Consider the following 18,175-nt stretch of genomic DNA (forward strand, 5'->3'; position numbering starts at 1 on the left):
TATGATACAAATGTGGTATTTTTATCTAAAGCAATAAGGGCCAAAACAGAGAAAAAATATGACAGACCAATCTCCCTGCAAAATTTTAAAATGAAATATTAACAAGGAGATTTTAGCAACTTATCAGCAGGATAATACATTATGATCAAGAGGGATGTATACCAGGAATGTAAGGCTGGTTCAATATCAGGAAAACTATTACCATAATCGAACATATCAATAACAAAACCAACAGGAATCATATCATAAGCTCAATAGATGCAGAAAAAGCTTTTGACAAAATACAGACTCCATTCTTTTTAAAAACACTAGAGAACAAAAGGATCAAGGGGACTTTCTTTAAAAGAATAATCAGTATCTATCTAAAACCAAAAGCAAGCATTATTTGTAAGGGAAAGATGCTGGATGTATACCCAATAAGTTCAGGGGTGAAACAAGGATGGCCCATTCTCACCACTAATATTCAGCATTGTATTAGAAATGTTGGCTTTGGAAATAAGTAAAAGAAATTAAAGGAATTAGAATTGCCAATGATGAAATATCACTTTTGCAGATGATATGCAGATTATATGTTGATATATTTAGAGAATCCTACAGAAATTATCAAAAACCCTACTGGAAACAATTAGCATATTTATCAAAGTTGCATGATGCAAACAAATCTAAAAAATCATCATCATTTCTATATATTACTGACAAAACTCACCAGCAAGAGATACAAAGGAAATTCCATTTAAAATAAATGTGGACAAAATAAAGTATGTGGGTATCTACCTGCCAAGACAGATCTAGGAACTATATAAACACTATAGCAAAACACATCTCACACAAATAAAATCAAATCCAAAGAACTGCAAATATATCAGTTGCTCATGAGGAGGATAAACTAGTGCTGCCTAAATTGATCTTGTTCAATGCCATACAAAATTGCCAAATTTTTTTTTATAAAATTAGAAAAAATACAATAATTCATCTGGAAGAACAAAAGGTCAAGAATATCTTTTTTTTTAAGTTTTTATTGATTTATTTTTATTAAAGCTTTTTATTTACAAAACATATGCATGGTTAATTTTTCAGCATTGACCCTTGCAAAACTTTCTATTCCAAATTTTCCCTCCTTCCCCCCACCCCCTCCCCTAGATGGCAGGTAGTCAAATACATGTTATATAGTTATATATGTTAAAGCATATGTTAAATCTAGTATATGTACATATATATATACATATATATATTAATATAGTTATCTTGCTGCACATGAAAAATCAGATCTAGGAAAAAGTTAGAAGGAAATGTCAACATAAAGCATGAAAATTTTATGTTATGATCCACACTCAGTTCCCATAGTCCTCTCTCTGGGTATATATAGCTTTTTTCATCACTGAACAATTGGAATTGGTTTAAATCATCTCATTGTTGAAGAGAGAACTGATCATCGTATAGTCTTGCTATTACTGTGTATAATGATTTCCTGGTTCTGTTCATTTCACTTAGCATCAGTTCATGTAAGTCTTTCCAGATCTGACTGAAATCATCCTATTGGTAATTTCTTACAGAACAATAATATTCCCTAACATTCATATACCATAGTTTATTCAGCCCTTCTCCAAGTGATGGGCATCCCTTTAATTTCCAATTTCCAGTCACTACAAAAAGGACTGCCATGCACATGTGGGTCCCTTTCCCTCTTTTAAAATATCTTTGGAACAAAAACCCAGTAGAAATACTGCTGGGTCAAAGGGTATGTACAGTTTGATAACTTTTTGAGTATAGCTCCAAATTGCTCTCCAGAATGGTTGAATTCGTTCACAGTTCCACCAATAATGTATCAGTGTCCTAGTTTTCCCACATCCCCTCCAACATTCATCTTTCTCTTTTCTTGTCATCTTAGCCAACCTGACAGGTGTGTAGTGTTATCTCAGAGTTGTCTTAATTTGCATTTCTCTGATCAATAGTTATTTAGAACACCTTTTCATATGACTAGAAATAGTTTCAATTTCTTCAACTGAAAATTGTTTGTTCATATCCTTTCACCATTTATCAGTTGGAGAAAGGCTTAAATTCTTATAAATTTGAGTTAATTATATAGTTTAGAAAAGAGGCCTTTATCAGAACCTTTGAATGTAAAAAGTGTTTCCCCACTTTATTGGTTCTCTTCTAATCTTGTTTGCATTAGTTTTGTGTGTACAAAACCTTTTTTACTTAATATAATCAAATTTATCTATTTTGCAATTAATAATGATCTCTAGTTCTTCTTTGGTCACAAATTATTTCCTCTCCACAGATCTGAGAGGTAAACTATCCTATGTTCTACTAATTTGTTTATAATATCCATTCTTTATGTCTAAATCACAAACCCATTTCAACCTTATCTTGGTATATGGTGTTAGGTGTGTATGAAGACTGAGTTAGCACCCTGGATACCTTAGAATCAGCCAGAATCAGGATAAGCAAAAGTCCTTGGGCTTTATTCTTGGTCTTATGGGTAGAAGTGAATTAGATCAACGCAGGATAAGCACAACCTCTCCTTTCTTTTTTTTCTACCACCCAAGATGACTTTGTCTTATCTTACTCAACCCCCTAATCCTTCCCATAATTCTTGGTATACATCAAAAGTTTGAACCAGCATAAAATAGTGGGAAGGGCCATTTTCCAAGCATATGCTAATAGAGTATTGTCCAATCGGTAATTAGTCTTAAGTGCTCTGTTGTCTGACCTCAGTGCATCAACTCAGAGTTTCAGCCCTTTATAGGTATGGGCCAGTGCCTCATTTCTGCCATACTAGTTTCCAATTTTCCCAACAGCTTTTGTTAAATACTGAATCCTTATCCCAAAAGCTGAGGTCTTTGGGTTTGTCAAACAATAGATTATTAAAGTTATTGACTATTTTGTCCTATGAATCTAACCTATTCCAGTGATCAGCTATTCTGTTTCTTAGCTATTAACAAATGCTTTTGATGACCGCTGCTTTATGATATAGTTTTAGATTTAGTACATCTAGGCCACCATCATTTGCCTTTTTTTCCATTAATTCCCTTGAAATTTCAAAAGGTCAAGAATACCAAGGGGATTAGTGAAAAAAATACAAGTGGTGGATTAGCAGTACCAGACCTAAAATTATATTTAAAAAATAGCAGTCATCAAAACAAAAACCAGTACCAAAATACTTGCTAAGGAATAAAGTGGTGAATCAATGGTATAAGTTAGATAACCACAACACAATATCCCATGCTTAGAATAATCTAGTATTTGATAAACTCCCAAACTTCAGCTTCTGGAATAAGAATTCAGTATATGACAAAAATTGCTGGGAAAATTGAAAAACAATCTGACAGTAACTTGGCATAGACCTGCATTTCACACTCCATACCAAAATAAGATCAACAAAATGGATACATGATTTGGGCATAAAGGATAATTGCTGATAAACTTTGAATAAAGATTGAAGTATCGTATTTTTAAACTTTTTTCTTATTATTTACCTGTGTTTTCTTTTTCAATGTGGTTAATATATAGAAACATTTCTGCATGACTTTACATGTAAAATAGATAGCAAAATTTTCAAGGAAGGGAAAGAATAAATGGAAGGAGAGATTTTGGAACTCAATATTTTAATAGTGATCATTAGAAATATTTTAAATGTAAATGAAATGTTTAGCAAAATAAAATATTTTTAAAAGTGAAAGAAAACATGACAAATTTAGATTAGGTTTATCTGAGATGAATATTTATCTCTAAAAACCTTCATAAACAAAATAAAAATAGGACAGATCAATGGAATTGGACATGCAACTAAAAAAGTTAAGTTAAAATTTTAAACCCAAATTAAATATCAAAATTGAAATTCTGAAAACCAAAGATTTAAAAGTTTAGAAGGAAAAAACATATAAAAATATAAAGCTATTCTGAAGAACTTTGAGTCCATTTCCTATGAGGATAGAATAATTAATAATAATAATATAACAGGTAGTATTTACATGGTACCTGTGTTGTGCTTTACAAATATTATTTTATCTTCATAAACTTAGGAAGTAGGTGGCATTACTGTTCCCATTTTGAGGTTGAGGAAATAGATAGTCAGTGGTTAAGTGACTGCTCAGCCAATCATACAACTAATGTTTGATTTGAAAGTCAATTTGACTTTCCAGACTTACTCCAGGCTCAGTGTTTTAACTGGGAAACTTGAAAAAGAGACTTGAGAGAGAAAATGAGAATAGTCTTTAAATACCTGAAGACTGTAAAGTAAAAGGGGAAGTTTTTTGTTTGTTTGTTTGTTTTTTGTTGTTGTTTGGCCCCCAACTAGAAAAATTACTATAAATAGAGCAAATTTGCAGAAAGATAGATTTAGTTTGAGTGTAAGGAAAAGTTCCTAACAATCAAATCTCAATGGCAAGGCTACCTCAGCAGATGATTGAGCCTAACTTCTAGAAAGACTAGGTAGGGCATCAGGCTGTGAATAATAAGATGATATTGAATAGGGATTGATCCAAAGTTTCATTAATAGGTTCAAATAACTTCATAACCATATAGTGAGGAAGGCATAGTGAAATATGCTTAAGAAAATTGTGTTGAAGCTTTAAGGTGTTACAAAATCATAAATTGATAGTGAAATTACACTGAAAAATGTTAATTTTGTCTGGAGCTGTGTTAAAAAGCATGGCTTCCCATCAAAAAAGGAGATGCATTCAGCTTTAGTCAGACCAAATTCACAGCATTGTGTATCATTTTTTGGTTTCACAGTTTAGGGAAGACATTGAGAAGCTGAAGACAATTCAGAAAATAGTAATTAGGAAGGACAAGAAAGAAAAGTAAATAACTGGCCAGCCCAATGCTTATCTCAGACCTCAGTGGGTAATTCCTCTAAGTAGCTATAGAATAACAAGAATTATAAACCTCTTAGATCCGTGCCTATGAGAATTGATTAAAGAAACTAGGGATGTTTAGTCTGAAGAAAAGACAGGGGAGGGAGAATATGATAATTATCTTCAAATATTTGAAGGTCTGACATGTGAAGGGAATTAGAATTCTGCAGATTCCAAAAGGCACAATATACTGAAAAAAAGTCACGAGGAACCAAATTTCAAGTTTTAATGCCTTAATTTAGGGACACAAAACTTCTTAATAATTATGGATATTAAAAATGATTATGTTGTTTTGGGAGGTGGTGGGATCCCTCTCAAATGGTATCCAAGTGACCTCTTGTCACAAATATTGAAGAGCAAATTCTTTTCCAGATATAGTTTGGACTAAATAACCCTTGGGATCTCTGCAAAGCCTGAAATCCTAGAATGCAGTCTTAAAAAGTATTGGGTTCCCTTTCTTTAAACTTCTTTAAGTAAAGGGTACATGACTACTCATTGGGATGTTGCAGAAAGTATTCTTATTTGATTGTGTATTGGATGAAATATCCTCAAAGCTTCTTTGATTCTATTGAAAAAAAGAATTCCAACCAATCTTACTATTTCTAATTTCTTCTTTTTCCAATTCATTGTGCACCAGCTACCTCTACATCCTTCCTAATATATATTTGTAATCATTATTCTCTTCAAAAACTTTCCATGGGTCCCAATTAACACACAGTGATATTCTTGAATTCCAGAATCATAGCATCTCAGACTCAAGGGTAATACAGTACAATCTTTTCCTAGATAAGAATTTCCTCTTTGGTATCCATGATAAAAAATTATATCATCCCCACTCGATGTCTAGTAATAAGGGACCAACCTATTACCTTCTGATGCAACCCAGTCTACATTTTTAACACCTCCAATTGTCAAGAAATTTTCCCTTACATCTGAATTTAAAACTGGTCTCAGATACTTGCTAGCTATGTTACCCTGGGCAAATCACTTAACCCTATTTCCCTCAGTGTTCTCATCAGTGAAATGAGCTGGAGAAGAAAATGGCAAACTGCTCCAGGATCTTTGCCAAGAAAACTCAAAGGAGTCACAAAGAGTCAGGCATAAGGGAACAACAATGGTTTATTAATCTCAACCAAGGAACCATCATATTTCCTCTTTTCTCTTGCATGTTTTGAACTCTGTTTCATGCTCTTCTACTATAAGACTTCTTGTATTTATTGCATTTTATGTCAACAAACATTTATTAAGCTTTTATTACTACAGATCTCATAAGTATTTAGTCATGGATTCATAGACTTATAGGACTGGGAGGAACCTTAGAGACCATCTCTAATCCAATCCTTTAATTTGTCAGATGAGGAAACTGGAACTACAGAAACAGGAAGTAACTAGGTAAAGTTCAGGAAGTTCTAGAACCAGGGACAGAATCCAGGGCTCCTAACCTCTATGTCATTGTACTTTCCATATAATAATAGCTCACAGTTATATAGCTCTTTATGATTTTTAAAATAATTTCTGTCTAACCACCAAATGTTATTCCCATTTACAGATGAAGAAACTGAGGTTACACATGGTCACATCTCCAACTTAATTAAGATGTAAATACATCTCTTGATGCTAAATCCAGAGTCTTTTGCTCCAATCTACACTATTATCTATCATTTGTCAAACACAACTATAATCTTTTGAGATACTATTCCTCTGGAACTGGACCACTAGCTTATAATCTGTTGCTGCATTAGAATATTGGGCTTTTTCTCTTTCTATAGTTTCCTGATAATGCCAATAGGATACAGATCAAAAATGGAGGACTGATAAGGACTTGATAAAAATAGAGTGTAAGTGATTGACTGACTAGCGAACTACTTACCCCGGACTTCAGTAGTGGGCTGCTTTGAGAGACCATGAAGTAGAAGTCCAGATACCAGAGGATAGATAACTATCTTTCTTATTCAGCACTCTTCATATCTCAACTCCAGAAGTCCCTTTATAACCCAAAGTTTTTGAGATCATTACTGGAAAATCACTGGAGTATTGTGGGGGAGGAGGGAAAGACAGGGTTGTTAGAAGTCAAGAGGATGAATCCTCCCTAGAATCCACCTTATCTACAGAGAGCCCTTAAAGTCAAAAAGATCCGCTATGGAAGCTACAATTAAATCATCCCCAGGAGACTATAATACATGCAGAGGGAAACTAATCAACTTGATTTGTTAAGGGAAGTGAATATTCCTTTATTGAATCTGTGGACTATCCCACTGATATTTCATTGATATGACTGAGAATATCTTCTGGTTCTCAGTACTTGCCAATCAATCATATTTCACTGAAGATGAACAATAGAATTTCAGTCTCCTGGGGATGATTTAATTGTAGCTTTCATAGTGGATCTATTTTAATCTATTCAGTCTGATGAATAGGGGCCACTTCTACTCTTTTTTGCTTTTTTGGAGGTTTCAAGAGAAATGTTAATTTGTAGAATTATGGAGAACAGCTAAAGAAATATATTCTTTTTTTTTCCAGAGGGGAATGATCTAAATGTTTTTTTTTTTATTTTTAATTAATTTTATAAGTATAACTTTTTTTACAATACATATGCAAGGGTAATTTTTTTACATCATTATCCCTTGCACTCACTTCTGTTCCGAATTTTCCCCTCCTTCCCTCCATTCCCTCCCCTAGATGGCAGGTAGTCTTATACATGTTAAATATATAGATATAGCTGGATATAGCTGATTCTGTCCATTATTGATCAATTGGAACTGTATTAGATCTTCTCTTTGTTGAAGATATCCACTTCCATCAGAATATATCCTCATACAGTACTGCAGTTGAAGTGTATAATGATCTCCTGGCTCTGCTCATTTCACTCAGCATCAGTTAATGTAAGTCTCTCCAAGCCTCTCTGTATTCATCCTGCTGGTCATTTCTTACAGAACTATAATATTCTATAACATTCGTATATCATAATTTACCCAACCATTCTCCAATTGATGGGCATCCATTCATTTTCCAGTTTCTAGCTACTACAAAAAGGGCTGCCACAAACATTTTGACACATACAGGTCCCTTTCCCTTCTTTAGTATTTGCTTGGGATATAAGCCCAATAGTAACACTGATGGTTCAAAGGGTATGCACAGTTTGATAACTTTTGGGGCATAATTCCAGATTGCTCTCCAGAATGGTTGGATTCGTTCACAACTCCACCAACAATGCATCAGTGTCCCAGTTTTCCCCCATCCCCTCCAACATTTATCATTATTTTTTCCTGTCATCTTAGCCAATCTGATAGGTGTGTAGTGGTATCTCAGAGTTGTCTTAATTTGCATTTTGGAGAAATATATTCATATAAATTTCTCCCAAAAAGTGCCTAATATCAGTCTTAGTTGTACTGGGTCAAAAGTATGTTATTTGCATGTGTTTTACCCATGAAAATCTAGAGAATTAGCCAGAAGCAACAATGGTGGGATCTTTCAATTACATGCCTCAAATAAGGATAGGCTCACATAACCCAGGCTTCTAGAAAAATGAGAAGAGATTTTTTTTTGGTCAATGTCAAATTCCTGGAGATTTCCAGGATCTAGTCTTCTAGAGAAGGTAATATAGTGTCAGCTTCTTGTAAAGAAGAACACTAAGTATGTGGCCTAGAAACTGGAGGAGCAGGCAAGGACTAAGTCATGATACCAAGGAAGAAAATTCCAATATTGCCTTCTATTTCTACTGTAGTTATTTGAATAGCTTAAATCTTATTTGAAGGGCATCACAATTTCATCCCTCTGAGAAAGAATCTAAGCCCTTAATATGCTATATAAGATATATAAGACATGTAAGTTACTGGAGAAGAATGTGGGTATCATTAGTTTGTGAGGAGTGACATCCTTTGCAAAACCAAGTTCAGCATTTGGTGCAATGGGTAGAGCAGTGGGTCTGGAATTTAGAAGACTTGATTTTGAATCTGTCCTCAGTATTTTCTAGCTTTTTAAGTTCTTATAATCTCATTTGTCTCAGGTTCCTTAACTGCAAAATGGAAATAATAGTACTTATTTTCCAAAGTTGTTGTAATGATAAATATATGGGGAGATAATATTTGTATAAAGTACCACTGCTTAGATCTTAGGCCAATCCCATTTGATCCTTATTTACTCAGATTGAATCTAAATAAAAATCATTTCTTCTTTAACCAGAAACCATTAGGATCTTCCCTTCCCAGATTTATTTATTTAGATTTTTTTTTTAATTAGACAGCAGAGGAGCCTTTTTACCTCAATTGCTGCCTGATTTTAATCAGGGAATGGGTGCAACATCAGTCAAACTGAGACCTGTTGAAGACTTTAGCTTAAAAAGGCAAATGTCTCCCATTTCATCCAGGGCCATCTCCAGTTCTTTTGACTGTATCTTGTCACTGGACCCAAATGACTCTGGAGGGGAAAATGTGGCAGATGACCTTACACAGCTCTCTCTTACTTAAATCAAATTCATTTGCATTTCATAGCATTACTTTCCTGATGTCATGGGACAAAGGACAAAACAGCAGCAACAATAGCACTAATATAATAATACATACCTTCCAAAGTTGTGATCAATTTATAAGGGGATAATATTTGTATAAAGTACCACTGCCTAATACCTAATAGATACTATATAAATGTTTATTCCCTCCCTATTTCTCCTTCTTTCCAAGGGGATTCCCTATCATTTAGATTATAGTATTAGGCTAGAAACCCAAATAGAAAATCAGAATCTTAGATTTCTTTTTCTTCAAGTGAAAATCCAGACCTTTACCATGGATGGTGCCCCAAGATTGTGGAACCTCTTCTCTTACCCAAGGAATTAGTGTCATGAGCTTTTTGGTGGTCTGATGAAATCTAAGATTTCCTTCCTAAGAATAACATTTCCAGTCCCACCTAATGTGAATGCTTTCCTTCTGTTAATTATCTCCAATTTAGCCTAAATAAAAATAAAATATGTGCTACATATATAAGCATAAGTGTATATGTATATATATGTGTGTATTATATATATTATCTATACATCTTACTTATATATCTATTATACATATAAACATCTTCCATATATATATATCTATATATGTATATATATAGATATATATACACACACACACACACATATATATATATACATATATACACACACACACACATACATATATATATATATATATATATATATATATATATATATATATATAGTTGTCTCCCCCATAAATTGCCTTTTAAGAGCAGAGAATGTCTTTTACCTTTCTTTATATCTCCAGTGGTTAGTTTAGTACCTGGCATATAGGAGGTGCTTAATAGACACTTGCTGATTCACTGACAAAATACTTCAAATAAAATACATAGGTTGGCAAGGAAGTAAATTATACTGAAATACAGATATAATTTTTTGCCTAGAAAACCACCCAACACTTCACAGACCCTAGATTAAGAACCCTTACTTTGTATTACCTAATTTAGTGATCTTATCAAAGTCTATGGGTTTGATTCTTATCTCTACATAGATGATTCCCAGATCTACATAGTCACTCCTTGTCTCTCTCCTGAGCTTGTCTCATACCAACTACCTTTTGAACATCTAACTGGATGTCCTATAAGCATTTAAACTCAACATGTCTGAAACAGAACATCACTGCCTTAAATTCTACTTACATACTGCCAGATAGAGCTAGGGAAAATCAGAACATTATGCTGACTGGATCCACTACAAATTTATGTTATGTCATCTCAATGGGCCCTCACTGTCTCAAAGCAACCCTTTTATACCTTCCTAAATGACTCAGTGTCCCAGTTTCCACAGCTTCTCTTCCAAACCTTTTTATCTTCTTCAAACTTTATAGTTTCCCTTCTCCCCACCCTCTCATGTAAGATCCTTGCTTCAGATTTCACTGAAAAAAATTGAACCATCAGCCAAGAGCTTCCTCTTCTCCCTTCTCCTCAAATAATATTATCCAAATGTCTTATGTCACTCTTAATTTTCACCCTCTCTCTGTTTCTCTCTGTCTTTGTGTGTGTACCTTTCTCTCTCTCTCCCCCTGTTTCTCTATCTCTCTATCTCTTTTTGTCTCTTTGTCTCTCTATATATATCTCTGGCCACTCTTCTTGCCAAAACAAATCCCTCTACATATGTTGATCCTATCTTATTCTGTCTTCCCCACTTTTTCCCTCTATTTCCCCACTATTATTCCTACTTTTTCATTTTTCTTCAACCTTTCCCTATCTATTGCATGTTACTTTGCTGTCTAAAAGAATGCCTATTTCTCTCCCTGTCTTAAAAAAAAATTCCACTTGATCCATCAGCCCTTGTCATTGATTGCCTCATATGTATCTTATTTTTTTTCTGGCTAAACTCTTTGAGAAAGTCTTCTTCAATAGGTATTTCCACTTGCTTTCTTCTTGCTATTTTTAGCTCTTCAGTCTGACTTCAATACTGACCTGACTCCCCTTCAAAATTATTATTGAAAATTTTAATGACTTTTCTTATCCTCATCCTTTGACTGTGTTAATCACTTTCTTCTCCTTAATATTCTCTTTTGCATGTTCTTTTATCTCACTCCTCTTTTACACTTCTCCTTTTATCTTCCTGACCCTTTTCTTTAAGGCTTCTTTACTATACTTTCATGCTCTTCCTATGACTATTCCGATAAGTTCTCTCTTGAGTCTTTTTTTTCTTTCTATACTATTTCACTTGATGACCTCATCTTTGCCTATGAATCCAATTATCATTGCTATGTTGATAATTTTAAAATCTACTTATCCAACTCTTAACACTCAACTGACTTCTAGTCTTACATCTCTCACGGCCTATTGGATATCTCAAACTGGATATATGATAGATATTTTAAATTCAACAAATCTAAAGCTTAACTCATGAACTTAAATCCTAAATCCTCCCTTCTTTGTAATTTCCCTATTACCATTGAGAGTACCAGCTAAATGTTATTCTTTAATGGGTCCATTAAATACAAGGGAATGAATATACATTTGTAACCACATGTAGTCTTTCCCCACAAAACTATAAGGTATGTGAGAGTAGATACTGTGTTTTAACTAATTTTTGCATCTCTTCCAACACTGGCCCTGGACAAAAGAGATCAGGCTATTTGGATGAGACATTAATGAATTCCACTTGCAGCTCCAAAGATCTCTTAACTCAGAGGCAGGAGAGGGGAATACAGGTAAAATTCAAGTGCAATGGGTCAAATGGATATGGGGGAAATACAGATGATGAAAGGCCATGAAGCCTATAGTAGTTTCAGAAAGTTACCCAAGGATGCACAGGCAGTATATTCTTAGAGCCCCATGTTCTAAGTAAATTGAATATTTTAAATGATGGAAAAACTGAAAGCTCCTGGAAGATATCAAAAAACAATTGCCATCCAAGTATGTTTTTTTTTTTAGTTGACCACAAATTTAGAGCAATAGTTAAGTTGCCTTGTCCCACTCTGGCTATTTATGTTAGCAGTCAGCTTTGGTCTGGAGAGATGTAATTTGTGACTCTTTTACTTCAAGCTCTGACTCTTTCCTAGAAGTCTATGTGTGAGTCTAAGCTGCACATATTCCCCAACCATATGTGAAATAATAATATAATATAATATAACTTATATTATATAATAATATATTTTTTCCCTGAGTGACCATGTCATAATGGGGATTCCCTTGGAAGCATCCCTCTTAGGTTTATAAAGATGAAACTGCATTATATTTCTTGCTCAATAATTTCCCAAAGTAGATTGGAAAGAAGACAGTAATAACTTTTTCACATGTGATACTTGAGAAAAAGGCAGAGAGGCACTTTGTGTTCAGCCACAGAAAACTGTGACTCAATATGAGCCTTCCATAAGTCGCAAAGAAAGCTCAAAACAAAGCTGTGACAAGAATCACCTTGAAATTTTTCTTTTCATGCATCAGTTTCAAGGGGTTATACATGTATAGGGGCATGGGATGCTCCCCTATCAGGTTTTAGGACAAAAATATAAAAAAGAAAGAAGAGTTATGATCAGAAATATAGTTGAAACATAAAGATAATGAAAAAGACAAAAAAAGTTAGAACACAGTGATGCAAATACATGGATAATGCCAGAGCTATATACTCCATGTGATGGGGGAAAACAGAAGATGAAAGGGAGGGAGAGAGAGAAAAATACAAAGACACACATACAGAGATAGGGAGAGAGAAAGAGAGAGACAGAGAGACAGAGAATCAGGCAGGCAGACAAGCAGAGACAGAAATAGGGAGACAGAGAAGGAACAGAAGGAAGAAATGCAGGGCAAGAGTCAAGGGTGCTATAATCTCCTCACATCCTTTATTTGACCATTGAAATTAGTCACCAGTACTGGTACAGAAGTCAGAAAAACAACTTTAGAGTTGAATTTACATCTTCCTCCATAGTAGGGGTAGTGTGGAATGACAAAGAAAAGAGGAGTGGAAACTGAGAATAGTCAATTATGAGTGCTACTGGTATGAGTACAGGGCAGAGAAATCTAAGTTTTCCAATAGTTGGTCACATGATCAGAAATTCTTATTTCTAGCCACACAATTTTCTATTTCAGCAGTTTCATGAGAGAATGTACTTTTCTAATGAATATGAACATTGTCTAGAATTTAGCCACATAGACAAAAGTTCAGGGAGTTTGACCAGTTCATATGGGTGACTACAGATCCTTAAGATCTCAGGTGATCTCCATTCTGGAGTCAGGGGTACATATTGGAAACCTGAAACCTAGGTATGGTCACTAATGGGTGGGACCAGTGGTAGGTGAGACCTGCATGAAGTCAGCAATCAGTTGGACCAGGCCAAGATGAAATCAGTAATAAAAACTAAGGATGGGCAGGGCTGGCTGGTCCTCCCTGCTGGAGGATAGTTCTCTTAATGGCTTTCATGATCTCTTTGTTGCGGAGGCTATAGATTATAGGGTTGACCAATGGTGTTAGCACAGAGTAGACAACAGCCAAGGTCCGGTCAAGTGTCAGTGAATAGCTCTTTTTCAATCGTACATACATAAAGATGATGCTACCAAAAAAAATTAGAACCACTATGAGGTGGGAAGCACAGGTAGAGAAAGCTTTTTTCCGCCCTGATGCTGTCTTGATCTTCAGCACAGCCCCAATGATTCGTCCATAAGATGCCATGATAAAAAGGAAGGTGATAATGATAATAAAGCTATTGATGGCAAAATCCACCACCACATTGGTGGATGTGTCCTTGCAAGCCAGGCTCAGCAGGGGTGGAAAGTCACAGAAGATATGCTGTATCTCATTGTAGCCACAGAATGGGAGCCTGGAGACCAGGATAACTTCAGAGATGGGACATAGGAAGCCACAAGTCCAACAACTTGCAGCCATCTTGGCACAGAGTGCTGGAGTCATGATTGCTGGGTAGTGAAGGGGTCTGCAGATAGCCAAGTATCTGTCATAGGCCATGGCTGTGAGGAGATAGCACTCAGAGGCCCCAAGGGAATGGAAGAAGTAGGTCTGCAAGAGGCAACCTGCAAAGGAAATGGTCTTTGTCTCACTAAGTAAGTTGGCCAGCATCTTGGGGATTGTAGTGGCTGTATACCATAACTCCAAAAAGGAAAGGACACTGACAAAGTGATACATGGGGGTGTGAAGCGCAGAATCAAGTCGAATGACCAGGAAAATGAGCAAATTGCCAAAAATAGTAAAGAGGTAGGCAACCAACAACAAAGTAAAGAGCCAAATCTGGATGTCATCTACATTGGGGAAACCAAGGAGAACAAATTCAGTCACTGTTGTATGGTTATATTGTTCCATGAAGAGCTAGGTTCCTGTAATGAAAAGAATCAATGAGAAAGATTTTGAGTTGACAGTGCTAAGAAAACACCATTTTCTGGAAAGTCTTCTGTGACTTTCCTTCACTCTATTACCAAAATGCTCTCTGGCTTTCTCCAGTTCACACCTGATAAGCCTAGTAATCTTATCTCTATTAAAGGAATAAAATCCAAGTTCCCACCTTAAATTAATTCCTTCTGTGTTTAATTAATTCTTTTTTTGACATTACAGATATATATCAATCTTGCTTCATGTTTACCCTAATTTTCCATGCAGCTTGAATCCAATGAATAGAAAATAAAAAGGAAAGGGAAGAAAGAAAGAGAGAGAGAGAGGAAGAAAGAAAGAAAGAAGGAAAGAAAGAAAGAAGGAAAGAAAGAAAGAAGGAAAGAAAGAAAGAAAGAAAGAAAGAAAGAAAGAAAGAAAGAAAGAAAGAAAGAAAGAAAGAAAGAAAGAAAGAAAGAAAGAAAGAAAGAAAGAAAGAAAGAAAGAAAGAAAGAAAGGAAGGAAGGAAGGAAGGAAGGAAGGAAGGAAGGAAGGAAGGAAGGAAGGAAGGAAGGAAGGAAGGAAGGAAGGAAGGAAGGAAGGAAGGAAGGAAGGAAGGAAGGAAGGAAAAAGAAAGGAAAAAGGAAGGAAGGAAGGAAGAAGTAGAGGCAGACAGCTTAGCTAAGATGAGGCATATAAGAAGATAGATATATAAATTGACAGACTTTTTGTGCCCTTAGGTAACTTGGATTGTTGAAAGTGCTGCACAATTTGCTCTTTTCCAGTTCAATACGGAACCTAGTTCAGTTGATATCTTTCCACATTGCTTCACTAACATAGATGAACTAGTAGACTAACTCAATATCTATCTAGTTACATTTCATAACATACCATTTGATTTTACATTTAAAATTGCATTTTCTTTTATCAATTTTTTGATGGGTAGGGAAGCAGACAATAGTCAAAATGGAAACTTAAAAAAAGAAAAAAAAGGAAAAAAAGTCTCATAGTCTGATGGATTCGAAACTGAATTCTACCAAACTTTTAAATAATAGTTAATTCTACTATCACCAGGTGGGATTTATACCAGGAATGTATTCCTGGTTAAATATTAGGAAAACTATCAGTATAATTGACCATATTAGTAAAGAAATCAAAACAAATGATTCTATCCATAGATGAAGAAAAAGTGCAATATCCATTCTTATTAAAAAGCCTTAGAGAGCATAGAATTAAATTTATTTTTTAAAAATTGATGAATAGTATCTATCTAAAAATCACTAAGTGTTGTGTGTAATGGAGATAAGCTAGAAGCCTTTCTAATAAGATCAAGCATGAAGAAAGGACATCATTTTCATGACCATGCCTAAATATTGTAGTAAAAATGCAAACTACAGCAATAAGAGAAAAAAAAAGAAATTGAAAAAAATTAGAATAGCTAAAGAGAAAACAAAACCATCACTCTTTGCAAGTGACCTGATGATACTCTTGAACAATCCTAGAAAATCAACTAAGAAGTTACTCAACCTAGTTAACAACTTTAGCAAGTTTGCAATTAAAATAAATCATCAGCATTAGCATATATTGCCAACAAAGTCCATCAGCAAGGGATAGAAAGAAATGCCATTTAAAATAATTGTAAACATTGCAAAATACTCATATCTACTTATCAAGACAAATCCAGGAGCTTCATGAACCCAATTACAAAACACTTTTTGTACAATCAGATCTAAATAATTAAAAATAAGAATTTCTCTTGGTTAGGCTGAACCAATATGATAAAATTAAAATTCTACCTAATTAGCTTAATTATTCAGTGCCATACCAGCCAAACTACCAAAAAATCATTTAGCTATTAAAAACAATAACAAAATTCATTTGGAAGAACAAATGATCAAAAATATCATGGGAACAACACATGTAAAGAAAAGTTATTTAGTTATAACAGACCTCAGACTGTATTACAAAAAATTAATCATGAAAACAATCTGATTATGGTTAAGAAATAAGAGAGTGAAACAGTGGAATAAATTAAATACACAATACGATTATTTAGTATTTGATAAATCTAATGACACAAACTTTTGGGAAAAGAACTCATTGTCGGACAAAAAACTGCTGGGAAAACTGGGAAAACAATATGGCAGAAACTCAGTATAGAACAAAATTTTACAGTATATATCAAGATAAAGTCAAAATACATACATGATTCAGATATGAAGGGTGATACTTTGGTCAAATTAAGGGTTCATAGAAAGTTTGCCTGTCAGAGATATGGATAAGAGAAGAATTTAGTACCAAACAAGAGATACAGAGTGTTACAAGATGCAAAAAAAAAATACTTTTTAATATATTAAAATTAAAAGGATTTACATTAAAAAAAAAAAAAAACTAATGCCACCAAGATTAGAATGAAAACAGAAAGCAAGGGAAGAGGGGATTTTACAAGTGTCTCTGATAAAGGCCTCCTTCTTAAATATTTCAAGAACTAAGTCAGTTTTATAAGAATATAAGTAAGTAATTTCTCAATTGACAAATAGTTTGAAGGATATGAATAGCAGTTTTCAGAAAAAAAAAACTAAAAACATCTCTAGTCATATGAAAAAAATGTTTCAAATCACTTTTGATTAGAAAAATGCAAATTAAAAGTACTCTGAGATACTTTCTTCTACCCATCACCCTAACTAATAGGACAAAAAAAAAAAAAAAAAAAAAAAAGGAAATGACAAATGTTTTAAAGGATGTAGGAAAATTGGAACACGATACACTTTTGGCAAAGTTGTAAGCTAATACAACTGTTCTGGGGTACAATTTGAAACTGTGCCCAAAGGGTAATAAAACTGTGCATAATTTTGACTCAGTGATAATATTAAATCTGTGTCCCAAAAATATCAAATAAAAAGGTAAATACTTATTTGTACAAAAATATTCATAGTAGCTCTTTCTGTGGTAGCAAAGAATTGGAAATTGAGGAGGATGTTCATCAATTGAGAGATGTCTGAACACGTAATATATGGCTGTAATATTATTTTATTATAAGAAATAATGAGCAGGATAATTTTAGAAAAACCTAAAAAGTCTTACATAAACTGAGGCAAAGTGAAGTGAATCAGAACCAGAAAGCTATATATAGTAACACTAATACTATATCATGATCAATTGTGAATGATTTAGCTTTTTTCAGCAATACAATAATCCAAGACAGTTCTGAAGAACTTAATTGTGAAAAAAAATGTTATCAATCTACAGAGAAAGTCCATAAACTTGGATGGAGGAAAAAAAAAACTTACACCTTTATTTTCCTTCACTTCTGATTGAATTTAGTATTTCCTTCAATTATGAATGTACATTACTTACAGTCTACTGAAATGTGAAGTAACCCTTTTAGGATCACACAGCTAGTACTGTCATAGGAAAACTTTGTACTTATAAACTTAAAATTTAAATGCAACCAAATATTAAAGAACATATTGCAACAATTTATATGAGAGTCAAATCAAATCCTTTTTACATCTATGCATAGAGG

General features: G+C 34.1%; 2 protein-coding genes across 3 annotated transcripts in view; both read right to left on the bottom strand.

The window, feature by feature from the left end:
• LOC141541384 (olfactory receptor 6N1-like) overlaps positions 1 to 18,175 on the bottom strand; it is a 97,008-nt gene that overhangs the window by 19,246 nt on the left and 59,587 nt on the right. The gene's annotated exons all lie outside the window — the stretch shown is intronic.
• LOC141541382 (olfactory receptor 6N2) lies at positions 12,772 to 14,735 on the bottom strand. Its single transcript, XM_074265519.1, has one exon. The coding sequence runs from the start codon at positions 14,644 to 14,646 to the stop codon at positions 13,693 to 13,695; it is 954 nt and encodes a 317-aa protein (XP_074121620.1). The 5' UTR covers positions 14,647 to 14,735; the 3' UTR covers positions 12,772 to 13,692.

The sequence above is a fragment of the Sminthopsis crassicaudata genome, chromosome 4, assembly GCF_048593235.1.
Source record: "Sminthopsis crassicaudata isolate SCR6 chromosome 4, ASM4859323v1, whole genome shotgun sequence".
In the NCBI taxonomy this organism is placed as follows: Eukaryota; Metazoa; Chordata; class Mammalia; order Dasyuromorphia; family Dasyuridae; genus Sminthopsis; species Sminthopsis crassicaudata.

Bases quoted from the DNA above. Each gene is read 5' to 3' on its own strand.
- LOC141541382 (XM_074265519.1), bottom strand. From the start codon at position 14,646: ATGGAACAATATAACCATACAACAGTGACTGAATTTGTTCTCCTTGGT.